We start from the raw sequence: 27715 nt of genomic DNA, 5'->3' as shown, positions 1-27715 counted from the left end.
GTCTTTTATATTCGCACAATTAGAAAAAAAAAACATGGTCACGTGAGAATCAATGTTTACAAAAGTGTTTGGTGTTTTCAACATTAAGTAAATATTTGAGGATTGCGTTGTTTTAAACAATAAATACACAACTCGACCATAGCCATATGCCAGAACCCCATTTAGAATCGAAGAGGCCAACCTTTCTCAGTAATTCACGAGTTCTACCTTAAAAGAATGTTGGTATCAAGGAATTAGGGCGTGTGTCAACTCACACTGCAACTCGTTGACAAGCCGGGGAGGGGCTAGAGCTGTGGAAGACTGGCTCTAACTTTGAGCTGATCTGAGGGGTATTTTATCGAGTCCAAAATATTGAGTCATGTTTTGACATATAACAGCTCGACATTTTGACAGATGTGCTCTGAGATCCAACAGTAAGATATCGAGGTAAGGCGATCTGGATTAGAAAGGGGATTGAAAGCAGAAATAAGCGGATCTGCCAGCGGTATCTTAATTGAATTTGTTTCCATTGCTGCCCTGGGGGAACAGTATTCAGGTAGTGGGGGGCAATCAAAACGTTCATTGTTGTAAATTGTGATGAACTTGCAGTAATTGTGAATGTTATTGCAGTTAGTTCTACCGGTTTTTGACCATTCCTTTCGTGAAACGTTGCTGAGGAAGAAAGGGGATTGCAATAATAATAATAATAATAATAATAATAATAATAATAATAATAATAATACTTTTCATAGTCCAGGCGGGTTGTGTGCTCTCCCAACAGAATGGATCTCAACTGAAATGGGTCAAATTTGTAAAAGAAAAGTGAATTGTGAAATACTGCGGTTGTATGGGAACTGGCATTTTGACATTGCACACCACTAACGTCATTAAAACAATATGTTAAAGAATGAAACATTTACTGAAGGATACCCACTTGAGTGTTGATAAGCCACAGTTTGTCAGCGCAATGTATTCCTGCAGGCTTTGTGTTACACTACGTGACAAATGACAAGCGAGTGCTTTCATTCACGTGATACGGCGGGCTGTTGAAGTATTCCAAATTACATTCAAGGTCAGGACTGGCTGTACAGCCTGGTAAAACACGTGGCACCCAGTGTTCTTTTTAATGTATACAGTAACTATATTTCTGACGCAGTTAACTATACTGCACCATGTTACTTCTTGGATGTTGTGCCGTCTCTAATTGCTCTGCCTGCAACCAAGCAGTTTTTTGACATCACTTTGGATCCCAGACTCATTGCAGTTCAGAGGACTTTCTTTGACGACACAACTGTTTCTTCCATGGTCTCTAAGGTACTGTGTATAGTTCTTAAAACTTAGTGATAACTGTGGTGTTGTGGTGTGTGATTGTAATAACGGGAAACACCAGTTGTTTTTGCCTGTTTATGGCTGATGATTAATAAAGACACATTTGTAGGGGATTTGTATTAGTAGTTTTATCAATATTATTTTATTCGTTGTGTTAAAGTGATATAACTTTTAGGGGTTTCTTAGAATTGTGTCATAAAATTCACACACGCAAAACAATACATGCGAAGATGAGAATTCCTTCCACTAATGTGATTTGTTGTGTCCTTTGAGCTGGATGAGGATGCTGTAATGCTCAAAGATTCTGTAAGCTATTTAGAATTTAGGATTGTCATTTCAACAGTAAGCAAGCCTTGAGTCCAGAGAAATTATTGTAGGACAACTGTGGTGTTTAGGAAAAAAAGGGTACAATGGCTCTATTGACACAGATAAAGTACTAGCTTTCTACTGACTGTGAGTTTGCCTTGTCTCTGTTGTTTAATTCAAATACATTTAGGTAACTAGATACAAACAGAGCTGTACAGTGCTTCAAACCTGCTAATCTATTGGGAAGTTTGGTTCCAATGTTGCATGATTTTTCTGAGAAATATGTAATGGTGCTTTTTTTCTTATTTCTTCTAATTACCCTCATGAAAGTTTACCGCAGTGAAAGCATGGTAGAGGCTACATTGTTAAACCCAGAGAGGTATGGTAAATAAAAAAAACAAACAAACATGGCAAACTATGGTAAATGCATAGAATAACCATAGGAAAACTGTAAATTACTTTACTAAATGTACTGTGGTAAACTTTGTTTTTGTACAGAGCAATATGATTTTAAAGAAAGTCTTCCAAACTGGATATGGGATTGATACATATACATTTGTATCGATGCCTTGTCAGAGTAACATGGCGTGCCTTAATAACCTTGATGAAAAGATAGGATTCAGAACATTGGGAGAGGCTTTTTGGCAAACAGAACAATTCAATCTTTATCCAGCAAAATATGCAAACACTTTGCACAAACTGTCCCGAATGAACCTCGCTTTTCATGCCAGTCACTTGTATACATGCTAAAGTGTTATTCTAAGATGCCAAGAAACAATGAGGGCAGAAATGTTTTTTTTTATCTTGGTGGGGTTGATTCAACTTTTGTAGTTCCTCTTCCATAAAAAAATGCATTCTGAACGTATAGAGTTGAATGAATGAAGGTTTAAGGCTGCTTTCTGTTGCTGACAGCACACTTTCACAATTTCCTGGGCCTCAAGTAAATGTGTAGTTCGCAAGTGCCTGGAGAGGCTTGTCACTGCAGAAGTGCTTGTTGTTTTATGTATTACATTTAAAATCGACTAATATCCATCTTGGGGCTTTTTCCTACCCGATGTAAGATCTGGTAGGATGAGGAGCTGCACAAAACAATTATTCAGATAAGCTCTTCACCGGTGAGGATCATTAGTGTTGCTGTTGCTGGTTTAACATACCAAGTGAAACAAGTGAAGAAACAGCTGCACGGATTTGTGTGGATTGCTGCTCTCCACAGTCTTAAGAAAAGCAGAAATCATCACAAGTCAAAGCAGCTGGAATGTTAAATTAGCCCAATGAACACTAATGACCCTCACCTGTGGAGAGCTTATTTAAATAGTGGAATACGGATTTTGTGCAGCACTCCTAGGTACAATAGAATGGGCTGTTGATTCGGTTTGCTTTGGGGGGTGGTAAAAGGAGAAACTATGTGGTTTGATTTGCAGTTTGTCACTAGTAGTAAATCAGTTGGTTCCTGGTGGTATTGGAAGATTGAATAAATGGTTAGTTAAAGATTGTTATGTTTCCTAAACCCTAACGTCCAAACTTGTGTTGTAGACAGCTGGGGAAGTCTGTTACACCTAGGACTGTCAACAGGCTCCAGAATCTCAGAACACTAGCATGTCAGGTTTTGTAACTCACCTCTCTACTGTATTCAACATGTGAAGTGAGTGTAAATTGCTTGAGCAGTTTAGTAAATGTATTTAATTGTGGTGGCGATTCTATCCGGAGAGCCTCGTAACAACGATTAATTGCATTGAATTATTTAATACAGTAAACAATATCTATCAAAATAGTGCAACACCATTATTCTAGAGAGCTTTGCACTCACCTGCACGCTTTCCTTTAACCTTGTGACAGCAGGTAAAGTTTCTATTTGTATTAATATTTCTTGCTTCACACAGTCCCGCCCAGTCAGAGACTCAGAAAGCCAATCAGCTGCTTTATAGGTCTGATTGATGGAAACGATCCTCGCAGGCAGGTGTGTGCTTTTGTTAACAATTAAGTATAACAATTAAATTAATTTTAGTGACAGTTTGCACAATTCACACACACCTTACTCAATACATTGTCATTTAGAGAGGTGTTACAAAACCTGACCTGCCTTAAAGTGTCCTGAGATTCTGGAGCCTGTTGCCAACCATAGTTACACACTTAATTATACAGGCTGGTCATCCTGCGGGTTTGGAAAAGATCCCATTGATCTCCTAAATATCTCACAAGGAGCTGCCATGTTATAACTATGGTGAGAGATCCAGGTTTATTGTCAGGGACTGTGGTGCAGCGACTGCTGGAGTTGACAGTGGAGAACACAGGCTGACGCGATTAGACATGTTGCATTTGATAAGCCTATGCAGGTTGTGTACAAAGGCTTGCACTGAACACAAGGCTGATTTGGAATGAAATATTTACTGGAATAACAATGTAAAATGCCTTCTGTACATAAAATGGTAAAATAAAAAGTGCTCCATTTCAAGTGATCTAGTAAAACTAGTTTAGACTGCTTTCTTTGTTGCTGCTGTGCAAGAAATTTTTATAGATGCCTCGGCTAGGAAAAACAAGTCTGACTTCTTAGCAATACATGTGTTTTTCTTTCATGGAGAAGGCAGTGGGTGATTGTGATAACATGCAGGTTATTTGATTTAGTTGTTTTCTTTACTGCTTTTTTGTGTGTGTGTGTGCTATATTTGGAAACATACCAGGTTTTCACTAGCATACATCACAAATTGAATAAAGCCTTAAACTTGCCTTATCTTACTAAATAGTGTTTGTGTATTAGACATATTGTATAGAGAGCACAGGGTATTAAGCTTTCACAGTGTTTTGTTGTTTTTTTTTTTTTCTTATCAGGGGTGAAAAAAAAACTGTGGGCGACAAATGCAACCATATAGTTAAAGAAGTCCATAGAAAAGTGCAGACATTTCCTCATAAGCTTGCACCGCTGTGTCTGCTGCAACAATTCAAAAGTCTTTACAAAATTATCCAGAAACAGAACCTGTTCTTCAATTGCAGCAACTTGAAATCCAATGGAAATGTAACAGGAGAACCAGGATATAAATAACTCACTGGTTGCACTGAATTTGGTTCACCACAGGGCTGTCTATACAGTTTTCCAGCAATGACGTCAGGCTTCCAAGACTCGGCAGTGCCTGAAGAACCCTTGCTCATCCTGGAATATGGGGAAGCTTACAGAAATCTGACTGAAGTGAAAATGAGTCATGTCGTCCTGCCATGCCACGCCAATCACTGTAATGAGCTAAGCATTGGACAGCTGCTAAAATGGATGGACACCACAGCCTGTCTAGCGGGTGAGTTGTGATGCATTACAGTAACAGCAGTTTGAACTCCTTGATGTATTGCATTCAAGGATATGGGCTCTAATGACTTGAATGCACTGTTTAAGGTGACTAAAGAATTAATAAACTGTATATGCAAGATATTTAGATATCATCTGTGACAGTGCATTAAATGCATATTCTGCAGGACAATGAAAGCTCCTCCTCTTTTACTAATGTACTTTTTGTTGGAGCGCAAGTGTTTGGTATTGCAGTGGTTGTAACGGAACACCTGTCTAACACAGCTCTGTTTATTGCATGGCACTTCATAGCTTTGCCTATCCATCACATAAGCACTAGCTGTTGTATGCAAAATAAATGAATAATTAAGCAGCTCTTATTTGAAGGTAGTTTGGTGATTTTATTAAACATTGAAAAAAGATAGTAGTGGTTTATTTAACAGGGATTGTTTTTTGTATACACGCTTACAATTTCAGCAACAAACAGTAAAAGCTGCCACCTAATCATAAACTGGTTATACCTAGTGTTGTATACCTTGCAAAACATTTTTAATCTAGTGTGGTTCAGTGGTTAGAGAAAGGGACTTGTTACCAAGAGGTTCTGCCACTGACTCACGGTCGTGGGTTCAATCCCAGGTGAGGGATGCTGCTGCTGTACCCTTGAGCAAGGTACTTTACCTAGATTGCTCCAGTAAAAACCCCACTGTATAAATGGGTAATTATTTGTAAATGTGTAAAAATAATGTAATTGTATATAAAAAAATAATGTGATATCTTGTAACAATTGTAAGTCGCCCTGGATAAGGGTGTCTGCTAAGAAATAAATAATAATAATAATAATAAAAGCGTCTGCTGAATGAGTAATAGTGTTGCTTGCAATTCCTTGTAATATAAAACATGTCAATAGAGCTGTATTTGTATGTACTTCTAATAGTGGGTAGAATCTTGTCACTCGCTCATTTTTTTATTTTCAGCTGAAAAGCATGCTGGCTCCCCCTGTATTACAGCATCGGTTGATGACATCCATTTTGAACACACTATCAGGTAACTGATTTTGAACCAAATGTTTTCTGTTCCTCCCTCCATAGTGTCATTGTGTAACTACTTGGTCAAGGATGTGGAATAACCACACACATTACAAAGGCATTGCCAATGATCTTGTAAGTGGAATTACTTTAATTATTAACTTGCAATGGAATTGCTCAACAATGGTTACTTGTATAAAAGGGCTGTTCTTTTTGCTGTAGACAATTTGTCATGCATCTCATATAAGCTGTAAAGGTTATAAAACCAGTATGCCACTTTGAACTTCTGCTATGGAAAAACACCCTTGATTTTTTAAAGATGTCTGAGGTGTGCTGTGTGTCCCTGTAAAAAGTGTTCTTCTCTATGCCACCCTCACATTCCAGCTGTTCATGAACCTGTGTGCACCTGTATAAACGTTATGATTTGCCCCTTATATACAGGTCTTGCCAAACAAATGTACATACATGCATTGCAATTGCACTTTATCACTGGCTTAACCAGTTAAAATGCAGAGAATATCTGCTTGACCTTTTGGCATGTTGCCCATCATGTTGTTTACTGTACAGAACACACAAGTGTCATTGAACCGAAAAAGAAAACATTTTGATTGTTAACATGTGCAGCGTTTGTAGTTTTATGGGATTAATGACTATCGCTATAGCAACAGTTTGGCTCCAGGTCTGTACTTGGCCGTATAAGGAGGGAGGGCTGTGTTGAAAAGGGTCTCTTCAAGTCCTTGTCATGCTAAGCAGTTTCGCAACTGCCATGCTGACTAAAACCACCCTTGGATTCTTCAGGGCTCTCCAGTGCAGTGCAATTCTCTAATTGGACAAAAAAGGCAAACCAATAGGAGGGGCTGTGTTTGTCAGGTGTTTGTATGCCAGGCAGCACAGGTATTCCTGCAGTACCTTTCCACTGTACTAAAACTGATTGATTTATTGTGCAGCTAGACAGGATTTAAATTCTTCATGCCAGATGTTCTGAGTCTTCTCTTCACAGCAGGGGAAGATTTAACTAACCAGTTATATTTTGAGCCCCAAATGAGTCCAATCTGTACTTTTTTTTTTTTATTTAACATCTCTTCATATCTTATGTAAAGTTCTTGCTCCATTTGAAAGGGTTTCATACCAACTGGGAGGGTTCTGTTTTCTGCAAAAGCTGGCAATGGGATGTCTTTTTGACAGAATTGATTTGATTTGATAAAAGTTTGTTTTTCTATAAATCTGCAACTCGCCAACAATATTCTTTCCCCCTAAACAAGTTATACGATTTTAAAAAAAATGTATTTGCTTTGGAGGAACAGAATTTTTTTTTGTGTGTCTTTCTGTCGTCCTTGGCCTGTTTGAGTGAGCACCCCTTTTTGCCAGTTTGAAATGCACACTATTACCCAATATTACCTGTGCTGATAAAAATGATTTGACCGGGCTGTGTTTGGGGTCTCTTAGGTTTCTTTTATACTGTGCATTCTTTAGAAGTCTGCCACTGAATGCATCTTTTTAAACAAACTAATGGAATAGAATGGTATCCTCATTGTATTTGACTGCTTGTACAACAACTACTGATTTTTAAAATGTGTTCTACAATACTTCCATATTATATTCCTTTCAAACTGATTCTCAAATCTTTTGAACAATACATGCGATAAGCGTTCAGAGTGTCTGGGTAAATACTCGTCTGCAGTATTTGCATGAACTTGTTTTTGCTTATCAGCAGTTCTTTTGTAATGAGTTGTCACAAGTTCAGAATTGTCACAGTGTACCGATCCCTCTCCATGCAATGTGCATATGTTATTCTTGCATGAACTCAGTTCAGGGATTGCAAACAAATCAGAATTGCATACCTAGTATTGCCATGCATTTCTTTCTTTTGTGTCAGAGGGATACATGGACGACATGAGAAGCAGGGTCTCTGGTATGATATACTGTATGCTAAACAGCAGCTCTAGTTTGTGAATTAGTTATCCATGGCCAAAAATAAAAATAACCTGTTGCATTTTGTAGACTGCTACTTAGATAGACATTTGTGCATTTGTCTTGCAAGCTTATTTAGACAAGTGTTTTTTTATTTTTATAACCTCATTTAACATGATAACCAGTTTCTCATTGCATGCCTTACATATTTTATGACTTTGTTTAACAAGATATCCATTCTTCTGCAAAGTGGAATCTAAATCATTAGGGCCAAAGGAAGGCCCCATTATCTATTGGTCATGGCATGGCCAATAGATAAAGAAGCTGGCATATGGGAGAAGTCAGTTATGCTCATACCTGAACCTGATTGCTTGTACCTAATAAAACATCTGTTTATTGCACAAGACTATCAGTGAACAATATACACCGATGAAGGCGCTGGCTGAAATAGTTGTCTACTCCAATAACAGATGCCTTCTGATCCGTTATTTTAGTGTTTTTGAAGTTGTGGGTGAACAAGAGACATTTCTTAAAGTCAATATTTTCTTACTTTCAGCGTTGGGCAAGTTGTAAACATCATCACAAAGGTGAACCGAGCCTTCAACAGCAGCATGGAGGTTTGTTCTGTTTTCCAACAAGCCTTTTAAAGCCTGGGGATTTTGGCTGACGTCCAGTCGTACCAAGAGGGATCAAATCGGTCAGAACATGGACAAAATCAAGATAAATCAGACGATTCATTGAGACCGTATACTGGTTAATAATAATGTACAAGTGAAAATGTTTATTAACACTTATTCTTCTCATCACTATTATAAAATTGTTCTTTACTGTTCAGGTTGAATATAAAGTTAGCAAGCCGTTTTGCATTGCTGTTCTAAAAAAATAAAACAATGATAGCAGAGAAATGAAACCTGACGAGGAGGCACCAAGTGGAGGTGAAATAGGATTCTACTGGTGCGAGCCACAAAGAGTTTGGTAGCAGATGCCTACAAGGGCTCTTAATGTGGGCACCATGTGCTTTACCATGTGCCAACTGGACAAAGTTATTATTATTATTGTTTGAGAACATCTTCATCCAGGTTCTATGAGTTAACACTTCAATATAATTATGACCAGGTAGCAATGCAGAATAATTTAGTTAAGAAAAGTGGACTTTTTTTTCTATTTGTCTTTATATCTGGTCCTGTGAATAACAAACAGGTAGGGATACTGGTGAGCTGTGAGGATCTGTACAGTGGGAGCACGTGGAGAGTGTGCAAGGCATTTGCTACATTTGTGGCCAGACCTACAGATTCAGGAAAGGTAAGACCATATAAATTACTGTTGCTTATGGATAGTTGCTAGGGTAACATGGAATAATAGGCTGGTTTATAGAGTTCTGCATACAATATTTTATAAATCATATACTAACTTTACAGAATACATTAGCGAAAACTCAAATGTTTGCGCCCTACTATTGCTGTACATGTCACTAGAGCGCATACACACTATTTGTATAGTGAGAAGCGTGGCGGGGTTTCAGTGCAAGCTGAAAATTGTTACTTTCCCATTTGTTTTGTGGTATGTGATGGTAGCACTTTCACATTGTGGCCTTGGTCAAAAAAAAAAAAAAAAAAAAAAAAAAAAAGCGAGTTTATCAGCCAATTGGTGTCGTGGTTTCCAAGCGCCTGTCACAGCTTCCAAACTATTTCTATGTGCTGTCTTGATGTGGATACGTTTTAAAATTACAACATTTTGGTGCACAACAGATGTTTCTGAAAATACCCTGTTACATGTCTAAGAAAATGCTCCAAGCCTAGTACACATTTTTAAAACAGTGCATTTGTAAAATGTACCAGTGCTAATTTAAATCCCAGTGCACAACTACAATATTATTCTGCTAGGTAATTGTTGTTTATTACTAATTTGATTTCAATAGTCATATGTTTTGGCCATAATTGTATTTATTTAAGAATTGTTATTTTTTATGTATAGTAAAACATGGCATCCAATAGTCAGTGCTGTAAGTGGTGTTTTTTTTTATGTGTGTGTGTGAACTCTTTTGCTTTTATTTTATTTTTTCTTTTGATTTCCATAAAATATGGCAAACATGTTTCCCCCCCCCCCCCCCCCAGATTTTAATAAAAATGAATTTAACTGACCTTAACACTTTTTTCATTAGATTTTAGGAAATTTTACCACAGATTTCCAAGGGGACTAACAAATACTGTAAAAGTTACGAATAAAAAAAGGAAAAATCTAAAGTGATAAGGTGATACATCAATGCAAACTTAAATACCCAGCATTGGTGGCTACTCCTCTTCAGTCTACTTTTTTTTAGGTTCAGCTCAAGCCTTTAGTCCCCAGGACTCAGGAGGAGCAGATGGAGTACAGCATTGCTGCGGAACGTCGGAGAATGAGATTAGTGCATGCAGACAATATGAAAGATCTGCTTAGCAATGGTGCCATTCGGAGAGGTAAATAGCATCGGGAACTGGAAATACAGGATATCTTTTAGAAAAAAAACATATCTGAAGTGCTACAGTGTTTCTTTGTAATAATACTTGCATTATCACATTTTAGTTATTGGTCAGTATAACTGTGTGAATCCCATTGAATCCCAGACAGTATTTGTCAGGAATTCAAGGATTCGGTGCCGGCTGAGAAGACGAGGGTGGAGAGTGTCGAGCTGGTGCTGCCCCCACATGCCAATCATCAGGGGAACACGTTTGGTGGGCAGATCATGGCGTGGATGGAAAACGTGGCCACGATAGCTGCCAGGTAATTTTACCTGCTGCTGCTTCTTTTGTATGTAAAATCAGCTGCTTGAAAAATAACTCCTGTGGCATAGCATCTCAAATACATATCTGTGTACAGCTATGGCCAAAAGTTTGGCATCGCCTAGACTTTTAGGACTGAGACAGTTTAAAAAAAAAAAAAAAAAAAAAAAAATGATTTCGGTCTTATTTAAACTGACCAGGCATTATATGAAACAGATCTAACGTTTACTGTGTATTGGTAATTGTTTGCAAATTTTATCATTGGAAGGAATTTTATTAAATTGACGTTCATTATTATTTACATGAATGTATTTGTTTTTAGTGCCTGTATCTCCCATGCTAGGCTCTCCTGGCATTGTCCACCAGATGGCATCCTTTCATTACCTGGGACAGGATGATCCCTCAACATGTCATGTAGTTTGTGAGGAATCGCGTCATTCATGCCCTGGCCTTATAAATGATCTGGTGCCAGTTAAGACAGTCCTCTTGAATTTTGGGGAATAACCCTTGGTTTTTACAGACTTCGAAACGCGGAGACAAAGAGGTCTGCCTTTAATTCCTGTCCACTTGCTTTCCAGTCGACTGTGCAATGCTCACCCCACGTTAAGAACCATCGACATGTTCCACTTCAGGGGCCCATCGCAAGTGGGGGACCGGCTGGTTTTAAAGGCTATTGTTAACAACTCGTTTAAGAACAGGTATGTGTAGAATGCGGTGTTCCAACAGCACGACAATCAAACAATGATTTTCACTATTGGAGGCCACTGCAAAGCAGATGGTAAAAATGAGCTCTGATGGTTTATAGTTGTATGTAACATTACATGCTAGGTTCATTTTAGATGCTTGCTCAGTTGTTGGGTGATGTTGCTAGAGGATTGTATGTGGGGAAATGTTAAGGTCAGGTGTAACCCAGGTAGTAGCTGTAGATTCCTTTTCAGCTAGCTCGCCATTCGTTTTAGGAGATATCTGAGGTTTTGTTTTCTTAACTTAGAGCAGTTAATAAATGGTCTTTGTGCCAAGGCTACTAGAACTCCATCCAGCAATGGTCAAGACAAAATCTACTTTCACAAGGCATTGTACTAAACAGAATAGTCTTATGGAACACCCATGCTCCCGTACTCAATCTGAAGAAGTTGTAGATATACTGGATTTAAAAATATCTGTCAATATTGCAGTCAATAATGTAACACCAACACTAATCTTACAAAAATAATTATTCTGCTTCAATAACTCAACCACAGGATTAATAACTGGTGTGCTGTCATCTGTTAAAGCTTCTGCTATATTAGGTGTCACAGTTTTCGTGAAATTATGACTAATGCCTTTGGATTGGATTGTTCTGTGTCTGCTGTGTGCTTCATTTTCTTCACCAAAATATGAATCTGTCACTGACGCCATCAGCGAACGGCAGTAAAAGTGATCAAGATAAATCGGAAACCATTTTGGTCAAGGGCAAACAAGCCACTGTAAAAGTACACAAGTATTTTTTTCGCTAAATTGGTTCATGAGGTCAAGGTTGTCTGCACTGCAGTTATTTGTGGTTCTGTGCGTTTTTGAACTGGGGTGGCTGTGTGTTTTAAGAAGGAGTGTGTTTTTTTTTTTTTTTTTTGTCTTCCTTACCTTGTGATTTCTGTGTCCTCCTGCTTCCATAGTCCTACTCTCAGTGCTAGGTTTAAAGGTAAATGGGTTAAGCTTTGAGTTTCCCATCTTTTTCTAGACGGAACATTCTTTTAACATGTTTTCATAGCTAATATAGTTTATCCTGGGATTAGCAAAATGCATACTTGAGATTGCCTGGGATACCCTGAGGTTTACTTTTGTGGCCAGATTTGTTCTAATAAGAAATCTTATTGGTTCCCCTGCTACAGCATGGAGGTAGGCGTGTGTGCAGAGGCCTATCAGTGTGGAGAGCCACAGCGACACATCAACAGTGCTTTCATGAACTTCGTGGTGCTGGACGGAGATGGGCAGCCTCGCGTTCTGCCTCGAATCAAACCAGAGCCAGTGGTGAGAAACACTTATTGACAAGCGTTCAGTTTAGCCGCTGTCTCTAAGGACTCGTTACATTTATTTCTCAAGTTAAAGCACCTACATATAAGGAGAAATTAGGACATCATTTATTGAGCTTCGTTGTTTGTAGCCAGTGTTTTAAGTTTGTCATTATTTTCTTGGCAGAATGGGAAAAGAAGGTACCTGGAGGCCAATGCCAGGAAAAAGATCAGACTGGACAGGTATGGAGAAGTGGGGCTGCTTTGACACTATAGTACCTGAAGCTGCAGGCAAATGGTGCTGTATGGATATTGTACTGTGTTTCCAGTGCATTGTGTCCATGTCCCTTCTCCGAGCCCACAAACAGTACTAACTACTTTAAACTATTTGCTTACAGTTGCATCTTTACCGCTTCTGCCCTTGTGCTCATTGAACACTATTTCAGAGAGATGAGTAGACGTTGTGGGCCATGTGTTCCGTGCAAGGGGCCGTACTTGCATAGCTGCGTCCCATTTGTACTCTCCAACTCCACTCCACCCTGCAGTCAGCCCGGTGCCAGGGTTGGTCCGTTAGCTGCCTGCCCCTTGGCTGATGCAGGGGAGCCATTTCGTGTACGTTTCTGCCTACCGTAGAGTCAACCTGTCTAGGGGGAAGCAAATCACCAACCTTACACAGCGCCCTTTCTGGTCGGGAGGGAGACTTGTAGCTTAGCGTCTTTCTCTCTCGATCACAGGGTGCTTATAAAAAAAAAAAAAAAAAAGATTTTTTTATATCCTGGTCACAGTTTTAAAATTGTAATAAATACAAATGAAATTTATAATTTCACTCCATCCCTACATTATCCCATGAGGTCTAGCTTTTCTTTCCTCTTCTTTCATTAGGTCAGTAATTATAATTTCCCTGTTGTCCGCCTGTGATGTTATTCCTTTTTTGTTTTTTCTAGAAAGTACATTTTCTCCTGCAGTCAAACAGAGGTACCCCTGTCTGTCCCCTGGGACCCCAGCAATCGGGTAATATTGTGAAACCAGCACTTAATATTGTGAAACCAGCAATATTGTGAAACCAGCAAATGGATGGCTGTCTTGCATTTGGATATATTGGAGAACTGGATATGAAATTGTGGTTAAACTTACTTAGAACATTCTTGTTGAGAGTATCAGAATCTGGGGCCACATGGAAAGTGACTGTCTGTCACTTACATTTGTGTTTGCACAGTGGATGTACTGTTTTACTGGTGGTTCACTTTTTCATGATACTGGGAGCACTGGTTTTGTATTTACAGCTGTGACAGATGATACATGTTATTGACACAGTACTTTTTTTTTTTTTTTTTTTTTTTTTCAGGTTTACCTCAGTTTAAACAACGTCTCTGCACTTAAGATCCTAGCAGCTAAAAGAGACTGGGTCCTTCAGTATGAACGAAATAAGGTCAGCTCAGAATCGCTACTTGGGTTTATTAATACTGAGAACATTTGGTTTTGGCAAACCAGAAAAAAAATTGACATGGATTTAAATATATATGTATTTTTATTATTGTAGGTGACTTTATACGCATTGGAAGAGGACCAGTTTCTCTCATTTAAAGTGGAAATGATGGTGGAAATGGTGGCAGAGAAGGTCTTTGTACTGCTGTCTGACCTGAGCCGCAGACATGAGTGGGACCAGCATTACCAGTGCGTACCCAGAGTCACCAGCCTGTTCATCTGGCCTATTGTGTATTATAAGCAACATTTGTAACAATCTTTACCCTGAGAGAAATTAGTGATTATTTTTTTGTCGGTTACCACCTCAGTATTCAGCAATATTATATAGTATAGACTTTTTAATGCTCAATCTTACATTTTCATGTGGTGTGTGGGTTTTTCTTTTTTTCTTTTTTGTAGAAAATGTGATTTGATCTGCCAGGTAGATGAAGATGACATGATCTATCATGTGGTCACTCCCTCAGTCGTCAAAGACAGCAAGTTCCAGGACTTTGTCTTGCTGGCCTCTAGACGGAGGCCCTGCGACAAAGGGTAGGAGCTTTACTGCTTCACACCAACACATGTCCCTAACAGCATGCAAAGTGACTTTAAACAAAGAATTATCTGCACAGCTTAGCAGCCACATCATTGGTTTATTCACTTGGTGCCTGCCGGGCGAGCACAGGTACATCTCAATAGCGCAAGCACCAATACGGAGAGACCCATGTAGACCATACTTAATAAAATCACAATGTAACAATAAAATAATTCCAAACATTTACTACACAACCAAACCATAACTGAACTCCTTGTTCAGCACACATTAATACATAGTTAGTCTTGTTTAGCTATGCTTTGCAAGGTGAAACTGCACTGGCATTGGCCATCTCAGGTTCACTGTTCTCCCTGTAGACTGCTTATGTTAGATACTACTGACTTGAACAACAGTGAGGGTGCATTTCATACTGTTGAGAATATCTCTGTCTTTGTTTTTACAAGGGTCAGTTTACTACGACCTGTCAAGCAAGCACTGGCTCATACTCTCATGTTGCTGGCTTTAATCTTGGGGGTGGGGGTTTATTATTTAATTTTTTTAGACCACAATGACTTCTTCTTTTGCTTCCTAGTGACCCCTATGTGATAGCACTGCGATCAGTTACACTGCCTACACATTCAGCCACTAAAGATTATACCAGGGGTGAGGTGTTAAGTGCTGGTTTCACTATTTGGGAAGAATCGGACACTGTTACAAAGGTAAGATCTTATCAAATTCACAAATGGCAGTGTTGAGAATTAGGATAGTTCCCTTATTCGGTAAAGCTTCTGTGCTGGAACAGTTGGTATTTTATTAAACTTTGACAAGCTTACTTTGGATAGACTATCATCTTGGTATATATGTAATTTATAAAATATTTTGGCTTTATTAGGTACGGAGTAAAGTATAAAATCCAGTATTTAATGTCCACTCAAGTATAGAGCTGCACAAAACAATTATTTGGGTAGTTGAGGGTCATTGGTGTTGACGGTGCTAATTTACCGTTCCAAGTTAAATGGCTGTATGGGTTTGTGTAAATTGCTGTTCTCGTGTCTAAGGAAAGCAGCAATGCAGTCAAATAATCACCAATGACCCTCACCTGTGGATAGCTTGTCTGAAATAAAGGGCAGCAGTGTGGAGTAGTGGTTAGGGCTCTGGACTCTTGACCGGAGGGTTGTGGGTTCAATCCCAGGTGGGGTCACTGCTGCTGTACCCTTGAGCAAGGTACTTTACCTAAATTGCTCCAGTAAAAACCCAACTGTATAAATGGGTAATTGTATGTAAAAATAATGTGTAAAAAAAAGATAATGTAATTGTATGTAAAAAATAATGTGATATCTTGTAACAATTGTAAGTCGCCCTGGATAAGGGCGTCTGCTAAGAAATAATAATAATAATAATAATAATAATAATAATAATGGTTTTGTGCACTACTTAAAGGGTAATAAGGACCTTTTTATTTTATTGTTAAATGTTCCCATGTATTGCTACAACTGTTTACGTAAGGTGTTTGTTTTAATTTTTTTTTACATTTTTACCACTTTTTTTTTTTACTTTTAAATTGCATTCCCTGCCTCAAGATGGCTTCCCATGTACCTGCACCTCTCAGAACTACATTTGCCATCATCCTCCTGCTCACCCGTAAATCCATCTGTTACATATGTGAGCAGGAGGATGATGGGAAATGTAGTTCTGAGGTCCATGTGGGTACATGGAAAGCCATCTTGAGGCAGGGAATGCAATTTAAAAGTTTAAGTGGTCAAAATGTAAAAAAAAACAACAGACACACCTTATGTAAACAGTCGCAAAACATGGGAACATGTAACACAAAAATAAAAAGCTCCTTATGTAACCTTTTTAAGTAAGCATTGAAAAGTGGTCTTTATATCCTGCCCTTGAACACAGGAGTCACATACATATGGGTTCATTTGATGACAAACTAGGATCTATGATAGTATTAGTGTTTAAGTCATGAAACTGAGCTCTAGACATGTGTGGGTTGATTGGAGCATTTTCTATGAAGGTCAGGGTCAGATATCTGCAGGTATCCAGTAGTATACATAGTGTTTTTTCTGTTTTAAATCCCAGGTGTCCTACTATAACCAGGCTACCCCTGGAGTGCTACCCTACATCTCCAGAGACATTGCTGGACTCTCCTCCAGCTTCTGCACAACATTCACTTCCTGTAGAAAATTCCTTGAAGAAAACAACAAAGATTCAACACCCGCTCCTGCTTCAGAGTTGTAACAAATGCCAGCAGTGCAAAAAAAACAAAACTGTTTACTGTACATCACCTGTTCACGTTAATATTGGGGTTTAGTTGTAAGGGATTGGATAAACTAGACATCTGTTACTTATAGTAGGGCATTTACTGTCGCACAATTTCTTATGCCTTTACAGGTTTTATCAGTCTTCTCTCTATATAGATCATGAATGCGGCTTTATGTAATGTGTGGTTTTTTTTTTTTTTTTTAATTGGTTCCCCAATAAAGAATTAAAGAAAAAAAAAAAATCTTCCATCACTTGCTGTTGAAGTAATGGCCTGGGACCAGTTAACCAGTAAACAAAGACTTGTCTGTTTGTGAAATTCTGTTTTGTGTTCCATTGCTTTTAATGGAGAAGTTAGATTTTGTTGTGTGTGTAATTAATAAAGTAGTAATGCATTTAATTTTACTTGTTTTTGCATTGGAGTCCAAGCTTTTATGTGTAGGTTAAAAATTCAAAATGCTGTTCAATAAAATCAGAAAGCTCTACTTTGCAACAATGTAACTTTAATGCCTATTGCTCTGTAAATGGACATTGTTCTAACATTTTTTTTTTAACTTGCAACTTATGTTCTGTAACTGGTACTGTGTGTTTTATGTTAAATCCTTGGCAAATTTTTATATTATCACTGATTTACTGGTGCTGCTGCTTTGTAATTGATTTAGATGTCAAATTGTCATGGAATGTGATATTACCACAATTTTGTCTCAAAATAACCTCTCAATCAGTATGTTTACATGTTAGACATATCCATAATACTTCAGTAGCCAAATAAGTATTCTGGATAATCTGTTAACATGCAAGTGGAGTTTGTTATTCTACGTTTTATATGCAGACAGAAATACCCTGAACACGGCACCCTGGGCATGCGCAATGTGCTGAGTTTTTACAATGAAAGACTAGCAAATGGTTAAAAACAGGGTAAAAATGAATTCTAATGATCTTTACAGATTAGTGAAAAACATTAACATGTTCGATCACTCACTTGAATATTAAATGATTTACTGAAAGTGGTGTTGGTGTGTTTATTTCATGCATGCTTTAGGTTTTATTGAACCTGTTTTCCATGTTAGATTGAGTTTTTGCTCCCAATTGTTCTGCAAATAAAACCTTTGTGGTGTTGGGTCTTAATGGGATTCTTCCAGCAACTACTCCAATAGTGTGTGAAGGTGCTTTGACAATGTGTTCCGGAGATGCTCGTCAGTTCTGGTTGCCTGCCACAGAGACACAGTATGTAATTCTGAGAACAATAGAACTTTAGTTTGGGTCAGTGTAGTACAATGTAATTTCTGAATTGTAAAGCCCTTTTAAAGATAAGGTCCAAACATACTCATCTGACTTTATTATAATGATGTGATAAGAATGAGGAATTTCTTCATAACCTTGACTTTTGGTTCTCATTGATTCAACTGTTTGTAGCCTGACAAGTTATCTACGCACTAAGCGGTGGTTACACTAGCAAGAGGACAGTTGTCTGCAAGTCCACTAAATGCATCCTCGAGTCATACCTGTTATGTGTTTTGAACTTTCCTTGGCAGTGTCGTGTGAATGGCATCCCTTGTGAAGTTTGTTTATCAAAACTGTACCAAATCCTGTAATTGCAGTAACTGGCAGAGATTCATGTTATTTGGATCATGCTGCTGACACAGGCTATGGCCACAATGGAAGTAGACTACAGAACCTAAACACAGTTTAATGAAAGGAAATGTGTTTTTATAAAAAGAATTGGACTTCTATTTGGGTAGCAGTACTGTTGGTGTTTTTTTTTTTTTTTTTTTTTTTTTTTTAAAAGTCACAGTGAATAATGCTGACAATTAAAAAAAAAAGTAAACATATTTACAGGCAGTATTTTTTTGTCTGAAAACTTTGGACGTCAATAGAAAAATGACGTGCTACAAACCTTTTTTTTACTGTAATTTGCAAGCTGTCCCACAGTTGTCACCCATTTTATGAAGTTGGTTGATCTTGCTCTAAAAGTGTCACAATTCTTGAATACCCCGTCGTAGAGAGACAATGGCTGTAGTCCCAGCCCACCAGATCCACCTCTTACTTAAAATAAGCAAGAGTTGCACATCTGATTGGGCCAGAATAAAAATATCAAAACAGCTGCCATGTGATTCGGGCTATACAGTAAATTCAGATGTGACTGATTTGTAACAATAACAACATTCAACCATCACTGCACTATGTAAGAAAATCCCCTTCAAGGAAACAGCAGTTATGATTTTCAGCCAGTAGCTGACACTGCTATTCAAATATCATATTAGAAGTTAAGGTAAATTTGTAATGTGATATAAAAAGGGATGTGGACCTTAGGTTTTGTAGACCTTATACAGTGTGACTTGCATGCTTTGGTAACAAATCATTTATTTGTGTAGCTGGTTTGTAAGGCTTTGCCATTTTAATTCCAGACAGTTGTAAAATATCTTTCAAAATTGTTTTGTCACTACAAAAAGTGTCTCCCCTTAAAAACGAAAGAAAACAATTTAAAGTTGCAGATTAATTAGAACATGCATTGATTTTTCTAAACGTTATAATATTACATTTTTTAATAGTAATTACTGCTTGTGTTCATAACCATTTCACTTCTAAGATGTAAAGACGTCTCTTGCAAAATTATTACTGTACTCCTTGTGCAGATTGTAAAAAACTTTGTCTGTGTTCCTTCCACGAACTAAGATCAGTCCCTTATAACCAGTCATGTAGCTCCCCTGTTCCAGCTGGTGTTCTACTGTCAAGGAGTGTCGAGGTGAACTCTGCTGTAGCATCTGAATTGCCAACAGTGATTTACCAAGGGGCACAGCTTGCAGCTGGTAAGACACCTCTTGCCACAGTCCCTTGCAAAGACTCATCATATCTTCTACTAGAGGCTTTGTATAGCCCTGGACTAGTAGCTCTTTTGGCCAGCCAGGAGCTATAGTTACATATGGAAACACCTTGTTAATTTCCTTTATAAATTGATCCCCTCCAATATACCCAGGAGTTGCAAATCTACCATATGAAACGTCCATGTTTATCCAAGTTGGGTTATAAAGGAATTTCCTCTCATTTAAATGCTTCAGTAAAGCGAGCGATGGTGAGAGTAGTTCTTGAGATTTGATCTTCAGGTATATACCCCATGGTTTGGGGGATACAAGTATAAGATCTAAACACTCCTGCAGCTGAAAGTCCACGTCTGAGCCGTCTACCGTCGGAACCCCAGGATTGCTTTGTGTTTCTCCGACTGGTACAACAAGCATCCCGCTGTCTCCTTCTGCAAAACAGAAAACAATACCATTTATTAGTCTCACGCCAATTTCTGTGGCCCACGATCATGCCAGATTTCTCATTCACCAAGTAACACATTATTAATGTTAAATCTCCAGTACACACTGTTTACTGTTGATTTAAAGAGTATATATATATATATATATATATATATAGTTCCCAGTTTCATATTAGGTAATACTCGCTCTATAAACTTGCACAACAACAAATAAACATAACAGCAGTTTTTTTAATTGCATCAGACACATGCTTTGCTTTGCAGAGTAGTCAGGATTCCTATGTGTTGGTTAGTTTACTGTAAAAGATCATTGTGCTGGGTTGCTATGGGTTTAAAGCTGCTGTGTTCAGACTGTTCTGCAGGTTTCGCATGGAATTAGGTCGCTCAGTTTCAGACTAATCACTTGCATTTAATGCCATTATTTTGGCACATTCAGCAATCCTTTCTTCCAGCAAGGACCCAGATGAATAGTCCGAGAAAATGAATTGCCATGTTTATGCCAATAGAGTGACCCCCCCCCCCCCCCCCGGTAAAAAGCCAACGAAATCTGACAATGGACTTGGGCTGCAGATGAAACTGACTTTATTACCCAGTGATGGGAATACCACACATTAAACTCATTAGAAAGGATGAGTTCATGGAAATTAAATCATTTTCTTTCTGGTGTTGACAACTGCACCATATGTATTCAGAATTTCAGGACTTGGCACATGGTAGAGATACAAAATACATTTTGATTTCATTTTAAAATGTGTTATGCAATATACATTATATATATATATATATATATATATATATATATATATATATATATATATATAAACACACACACACACACACACACACTTGGAATTTCATTTATTTCTATTAATGTGAACATGGTTGACCCATGACAATGCCCCCAGCTTTAGAGCTGGCAACAATGTCAACAAGGCAGCATCATATTCAGTGAATTAAATATGAAAGTCATCTGTCGAGACATGATTTCTGTCACAAACTGATCACCATAGCTTTACCTGTAAACTCTTTTGATATTTGTGATTTGACTGAATAATCTGTCATGTTCAAGTAGGATGAATGTTTACAGTAAAGGCAGTTCTGGCTTCAAATGTTCTTTTACCTTTAAGCAAAGTCATCAGTGTGATCCTGTTGTCAATGCTGTGCCATTGGATGTAGATCCCATCTGAGTTCCGAGGCTTAAAGTAATCAATCAGGTTTCCTCCAGAGTAAAACCGTCTACTCCTGTTTGGTTGAACTGTGGGAATATTGTATAATACAGTGTGTGTGTATATATATATTATATATATATATATATATATATATCTATCACTGAATTCATTCAGCTGCCAAGACCAAACCAACATTTCAATGAGGTCGACTCAAACTGGCTCACTCACGGCTGGGTGGGTGGCCGAGTTCAACCAGTTCGAAGGAGGCTGATAGGAAAAGAGATTTCTGTAAATAAAATGTAAACCGGTACTAACCCTACCGCTAATACATTTTTTTACAATCTCCCTACTGTTTTTGGTGTTGATTTAGTTTTCTAGACTTCTTTTTTTCACTTTGGCTCAGATGAAGCCAATGTATAAGCATGCTTCCTTTGTTACAGGCAACAGGAGCCCATCTGATCATTTTCACCAGATCCTATGCTGCACACACATCAGGAAAAGATCATATTACCTCTAACACAGGAAGTGAACGAGCTGCACATTTTTGTTTAAAGCCTATATGGTTGCACATTTAACATTCTGCTTTATACTGACATGCCACTTCTTTGAAGGCTGATAAGACTGGGTCGTAGATGTCATAGTAGATCTGATCAGGCTGGCTGTTGTCCCGGATGAACAGAAGGTCCTCCACAGTGACAGGATCGTCCTTTTCCTGCCACAACGTCAGGCTGTAGCTAAAAATAAAGGAGAAGCATGACAGTTAGGAATGCATATAAACAAGGTTACATAATATTAAAATGGCAGGGACCTGGCAAAGGAATAAGGGTTCTAAAAGAACAATGAATATTTAAACTGAAATACAGATATAACCACGGTACATGCAGTTCCCCTTCAAACACTAATACACAAGAACAGCTCAGCCTGTAACGAGCAACAGAACGTACAAATTCAAAAGGAAAACAATTTCCTTCTGCAAACAGCTATCTGTGTAACTGTTACCTGGGGGACTGTTCCAGCAGCCATTTGAAGTGTGGCCAGGCATTTTTACCCATGACAGCTCGGATAGGGAAGGTGACTTTCTGGGTAACATTCTTCAGGAGTTCGTACATATCTTCCACCATGGCGCGTGTGTATGTCTTGTTGGGCAGCAGGGATACATACAGCACTTGCCAACCAGGTGAGATTGTAGCATTGGGGAACTTCTCCTGAATGAGGTTCAAAAAACTAAAAGAAAAATAATAATAATAATAATAATAATAATAATAATAATAATAATAATAATAATAATAATATCAGACCTAGGCATGCGTAACATAATTTAAACTAAAGATTTATTAAATTCTATTCAGTTGTTCTTGGTAGTGTCTTTTCTTTATTAGAAATTCTTCTACACTACCTGTTTAATGCCTATTTTCTCAATGTCAAATATACTGGACACTGGCCAGCAAAGGGTTTAACATACACTTTAATGACATGATTTGAATGGGGACGGGGAACTCTGCTCAGTCAGTGGCCCTTGAGATCCATTTCAGTCCAGGTCTGTTCCGAGCAGGTCCTAAATTAGTTCATTGAACCTGCTAAAAACCCAGACTAGAATGGATCACAAGGGCCGGTTGTGCACCACTGCTCTAAAACACTAGGCATGCTCAAAGCCAGGTCAAACCAGAACCCAGAACCACTCTGAATTATTGCAAACACCATAAAATACTGAGACACATCTAAAAAAAGCAATTGAAATGACATCAGGGCCACGTTCTCAAAGCTTTTACAATATTCCTTAATGAACCTCTGTTATTCAACAGTAATATACAAAAAAGGGAAACAAACAACTTGGGAGTGCGTAAGAGACCTTCAGTTAAATGACTTTGATATTTGAGTTTTGTAAAGTCTATCAGTGTTTTTCTCCTTTGAAAAAACAGAAGCCTGGCATAAACTCAAGAGGTAAAGCGCCCAAGCACACTTACCTAGTAGCATTCACTACTTCTATAAAACCAGGAACATTTGGGCCATGGAGAATATCCGCATTCAACCAGACAGGTCTGTTAATGCCACTTTCCAAAGCTTTCTTTTTTAAAATATCCAGAGAGGGACCAACTGACTCGATGGTTTTAAAATCCAACTTAATACCTGTTCAATACAAGAAGGCTAAACTTTATAATTGTACATGGAGAGACATTTCACCCTGTTCAGTGATTTGAGCTTTAATCAAGAAAGAGTCCCCATCCCTATATGTGCAGGTAGCATTATAGGTTTTAGAATTAGTAAGCAAAACAGAATATGCACATGAAGACAGACATCAAGTCTGAGTTCACCTTTATTGGACTTGAGAACTGCATCCAGCCACTCCTGGAGAGTGTTATCGCTATAGATGTCAGGTGGGTGGGCCATGATTGGGATGCTTGTCTGGCCATCTGTGTTGTAACCTTCAATGTTAACATCTGCCTCCAGGACCATTGCATCACCTTTTGATAAAAATAAAAATACACTGAAGGAAACACTAATAACCTTCCATAGGCTGTTAACTGAGCATGGTAACCAATAATAATAATGCAATGTCTTATTCAATGTTCTGCCTTGAAACCACCTGAATCTTTGTTCTGCCTTCAAATTATCATTTAATGATGGACTATTTTATTAATACCAACTATAAAACACACTTATTCTTCATTCAAGAAGCATTTGGTGAACTAAAACTGGTTAGGATATGCTTTTGGTCTTGAATCATGAGACCCTTATAAAAGTGTAGCACAGTAAAAGCATAGCAAAGTGTAATAAAGCATAGTCAAAGCACTGGTAACCACTGTAAAGACCACCAAGGTATGGCAAAGCATATTAATATATTAATAACATGGGTAAACTATGGGAAACACTGTATAACCATGGGAAAAGCAAAAATACAGTGGTAAACTTTTATAAGGCTACAAATGATACATACCTCTATTACGATACGATGTACCATGATACACAATGAATACGAAGTAATGATTAACGTGATTTACAATTATCTGAGACTGAAGTCAATTTTTATACATAGTGTACCTTCAGAGCTGTTTCAAAGTTAAGAAAACTTGAAGTAAATGTGTATGTGTGTGGAAGATGATATTCTAATGAGATGCAAGAAAGGTTTTAAACACTAAAACCGCCATGCAGGTCAATTTGACACATTTTGGATTAAAAATGTTAATTACTCTTCCACTGTAAATCGTATGTGTATGTCCGTTTCTGACTTTTCCTAAATATATGTCTTAAATATCATAACGCCGTTTAATAGCCAGAATCGCAAAAATGATAAAGTTATAAACAGTTCTACCTAGAACCGCCATGTGGGTCAATTTGACCCATGTATAACAATACATATATATATTTTTTTAATATAAGGTAAGATTCTATTTTTTTGTAAATGCAGCAAGCAAGACACGACCCTGCTCCTCTAGCACATGTGTTTTTTTATTTTTTATTTCAAGCCTGTCTTTGTTTGTAGACTGACTACGAGACAGAGATTACTATGATTGTGGACTTGTACAATTGCACCAAGATGCCAACTCGGTGATAGCATATACTTTATTTCTCAATGTACCTGGGAGAGAGCAATCCTTTGTTTTGTTCCAGAAATGCAATGGGAATCAGAAGGACATATTTAATCTTGGAAGTAGTCATTTTGATTGGAATACCTCAAGCTGCACTCAGATGCACACAGCAAACCGAAATGACAGGTAGGATAACAACTTGTGCCTAATATGAAACATATATTAAATATTCTTTTTTTATATTACTTTTAGCAAAAATATTTCAGTTTTGCAGGTTTGTATGCACCAGTTTACATGTGTTTACACAATAGTGTTCAATGGAACTGCGTCTGTGTTTACAACACAGCACCTGGATGCAGGCACAGTCAGCTGGCAGACGCGTACGCTCCTTCATAGAGTACAATGCAGCTGTCATACCGGAAGTAGTGATATATTTTCTTTTTATGTAGTATTAGAAACAATGATTTCAGTTTTACAGTTTTGTATGTAAATATACCCGCTTAACACTGTATTTTTTCACTGTTTGTAGTCATGCTGTATATGCACTCATTTTAAAAAGAAAACCGTTTATGTTTAATTGTCCATTTGAATAGTGTTTCTGCAATGCAAATGTTAGATATGATGTTCATGAATAAAGCTTTTCAGTTGTATCCGATAGCATGGCTTTCATTTTCATAACGAAGCAGTTTGAAAATGTATGGGTCAAAGTGACCCACGTGGAGGTTCTAGGTAGTTCGAAAATCTGGCGGTTCTAGTGTTAAAGTTCTGTTTTTTATACATAACACCAAAATTATTTACAAAAACTTCAATCACATAAAACCATAGCTTAATATATAAGTTTCATAATCATTTTTTTGTTCAGTATACAAGCTGGCCAAATACTCAAATACACTCCACCAGAAAACAATAAAAAGGTTACTTTTCAAAGCTTTCTCCATCTCACTCTTGTTGTTAGCAGAGTGATACCAGGACACCAGCAACCCATCCTTCTTTTGTATGAGGCTAAGATCCAGCAGGTAGTCCTGCATATCTCCATCAGTAGGAAATGTAAATCCTGGCAATAGACCTGCAAAAGAACAACAATAAATACACATTCCATTAGCTGGAATCTGCAGGTAAAGTTGCCACTGAAAGACAGGTTTGCCCTGATTGATGCACACCCACAAATACATTCTCCACCACCCTCCTCCCTATTGAGTACATGCAACAAATTTCCATTCATTTAGTGAAAGAATATCAGTTATTTACTGGACCGTTCTGCTATCATGTTATTTGTAAATAACATGGTGTCCACTCACAAGATGAGTGGAACAGTTAATCATGGAGGAAAATCTCACTCATATGCAGCAATGATATGCAACTAAATGATACTGTCTAAGTTACAAAGGTATCAGTCTAATACATTCCCAGCACTGAAAAATTAACACTTTAGCTGCCGTGCTATATGTAAAAGGTGTAGCTTACGTCTAAGTATGTTTGAATACATTGAGTCTGCAGTCTGTCTGTCTGTCTGTCAGTCTCTCTCTCGGTGAAGAAAGCCGGGCCAGCTGACAGAATTCAAATAAGCAACAGCTCAAAGAGAACGTTTAATGTTTTAGAAAGAATGTACAGGTTTACACATGACGCCTTTTTGCACCAGGCAAAGAGCGTGGCCCGCATTTCTGCACACGCACTTTAACTATGTACACCGCGTCGCCTAATACTAACCTGATCAACAGGTAATTTAGGATGCATGGAACGTGAAAGACCACCTCATTAGAAACTGGTTCTCGCCAGTGAAAACTAAAACTATCTCAATTGTTTGAATTTTATTAATTTGCCACATAGTTGCTTCAGGTAAGCAATCGCATATTGCATCAGATTCACTAGTAACTGTAGAAACAATAAACATAATGTTGTCCTTCTCTAGTAACGGTTATGTGACGAGCAAAACACGCAATAACTTTCTGACGCCTTGTACCGTTGTTGTATGTTATTCTATAAAGATAATCCAATAAACACTGTTATTAATTCTGTACTACTAGAACTTGCCGTACATTATCCTTCGACCTTTGAAACATAACAGCCCCCCTTTGTTTAACAAAAAAAGTATAGGTGCTTTTACCTGGACAAAACCTTCTGTTCATTGAAAATATGGTTGCAACCACAAGGACCAAAGCCACACAAATACCAACTGCTGCCATCGTGCATTCTTGCCGTGACATACAGCGCTCCTTCTTCTCTACGAGCCTTTTTTCCATTTTCCTGTGTTTAGACATCACGTTCAATCACATGATGCTTGGCGTACTGTATCTGTAATCACTCAGGATGCCTCCCTCTCTGTATCTGCGACTACTTGTCTTTAAATCATTCCCCCCAGTTTCCTGTGTTTGTGCTATCCGTGTAGCATCGTCAGTTGCCCTTCGTTTCACTGATGTTTAAGAAGAGCACACTGCTGACCGTCAAAATGTGAGAAACAGAATGAGATTTGTATGACAAAAACACGGGTTGAAGCTAGCTGACTTCTGTATTTGCTGACGTCTGTATAAGTTGACTCGCCAGTAACGCTGATTCGTCACAGGCACGGCGATGAGGGTCTGGTCTTAGTTCGTGTATGAACCAGTTATGCATTTGCTTTACTAAAGTTAGAGGCAGTAATGCAAACAGCAGTGTCCGTGTGTGAAATTTAAACACAACTACACCACAGGCGTTGCAAAAAAAAAAAAAAAAAAAAAAAAAAAATCGGAAGATTACACGTTCCCACGCATGATAAAGTACAGTTCATCTTCTATTGAATTGCAAAAGTTGTTTCTTATTATGTTACGTGTGTTTTGTTGCTATACAGCACGTAATTATACACGTAAAATCATAGCATATTATAGGTTTGCCTTAGTATGACAGTTCTAGAGGGGGCTTATATATCATTCCCACTCTATCACACAC

The 27715-nt window shown here is 38.0% G+C and overlaps 2 protein-coding genes across 5 annotated transcripts; one reads left to right on the top strand and one right to left on the bottom strand.

The window, feature by feature from the left end:
• The first annotated feature begins 274 nt into the window (after positions 1–274).
• Positions 275–17842, top strand: acot11b (acyl-CoA thioesterase 11b). Of its 3 annotated transcripts, none has more exons than XM_034013318.3 (17): positions 275–426; positions 4685–4898; positions 5860–5929; positions 7787–7822; positions 8378–8438; positions 9022–9123; positions 10142–10277; positions 10425–10581; positions 11159–11278; positions 12449–12587; positions 12756–12811; positions 13513–13579; positions 13914–13997; positions 14109–14242; positions 14453–14584; positions 15160–15286; positions 16656–17842. In XM_034013318.3, exons 2-17 carry the CDS (start codon positions 4709–4711, stop codon positions 16812–16814), a joined length of 1770 nt encoding a protein of 589 aa, XP_033869209.1. In that variant the 5' UTR covers positions 275–426; positions 4685–4708; the 3' UTR covers positions 16815–17842. The 3 variants fall into 3 exon arrangements, with proteins under 3 accessions (XP_033869209.1, XP_034780206.1, XP_033869200.1); XM_034924315.2 differs by lacking the exon at positions 275–426 and adding an exon at positions 1069–1293; XM_034013309.3 differs by lacking the exons at positions 275–426; positions 7787–7822 and adding an exon at positions 1072–1293.
• Positions 17843–19182: 1340 nt separating this feature from the next.
• On the bottom strand, positions 19183–27348 carry LOC117402590 (protein FAM151A-like). Of its 2 annotated transcripts, none has more exons than XM_034003911.3 (8): positions 26898–27348; positions 25713–25859; positions 23579–23728; positions 23231–23393; positions 22266–22490; positions 21861–22000; positions 21218–21352; positions 19183–20085 (listed from the first exon to the last, which is right to left on the bottom strand). In XM_034003911.3, exons 1-8 carry the CDS (start codon positions 27049–27051, stop codon positions 19421–19423), a joined length of 1779 nt encoding a protein of 592 aa, XP_033859802.1. In that variant the 5' UTR covers positions 27052–27348; the 3' UTR covers positions 19183–19420. The 2 variants fall into 2 exon arrangements, with proteins under 2 accessions (XP_033859802.1, XP_033859809.1); XM_034003918.3 differs by lacking the exon at positions 26898–27348 and adding an exon at positions 26258–26832.
• Between the last annotated feature and the right edge of the window lie 367 nt (positions 27349–27715).

The sequence above is a fragment of the Acipenser ruthenus genome, chromosome 10 (genome assembly GCF_902713425.1).
Source record: "Acipenser ruthenus chromosome 10, fAciRut3.2 maternal haplotype, whole genome shotgun sequence".
NCBI classification, from domain to species: domain Eukaryota; kingdom Metazoa; phylum Chordata; class Actinopteri; order Acipenseriformes; family Acipenseridae; genus Acipenser; species Acipenser ruthenus.
This window is presented reverse-complemented; position numbering and strand designations above follow the sequence as displayed.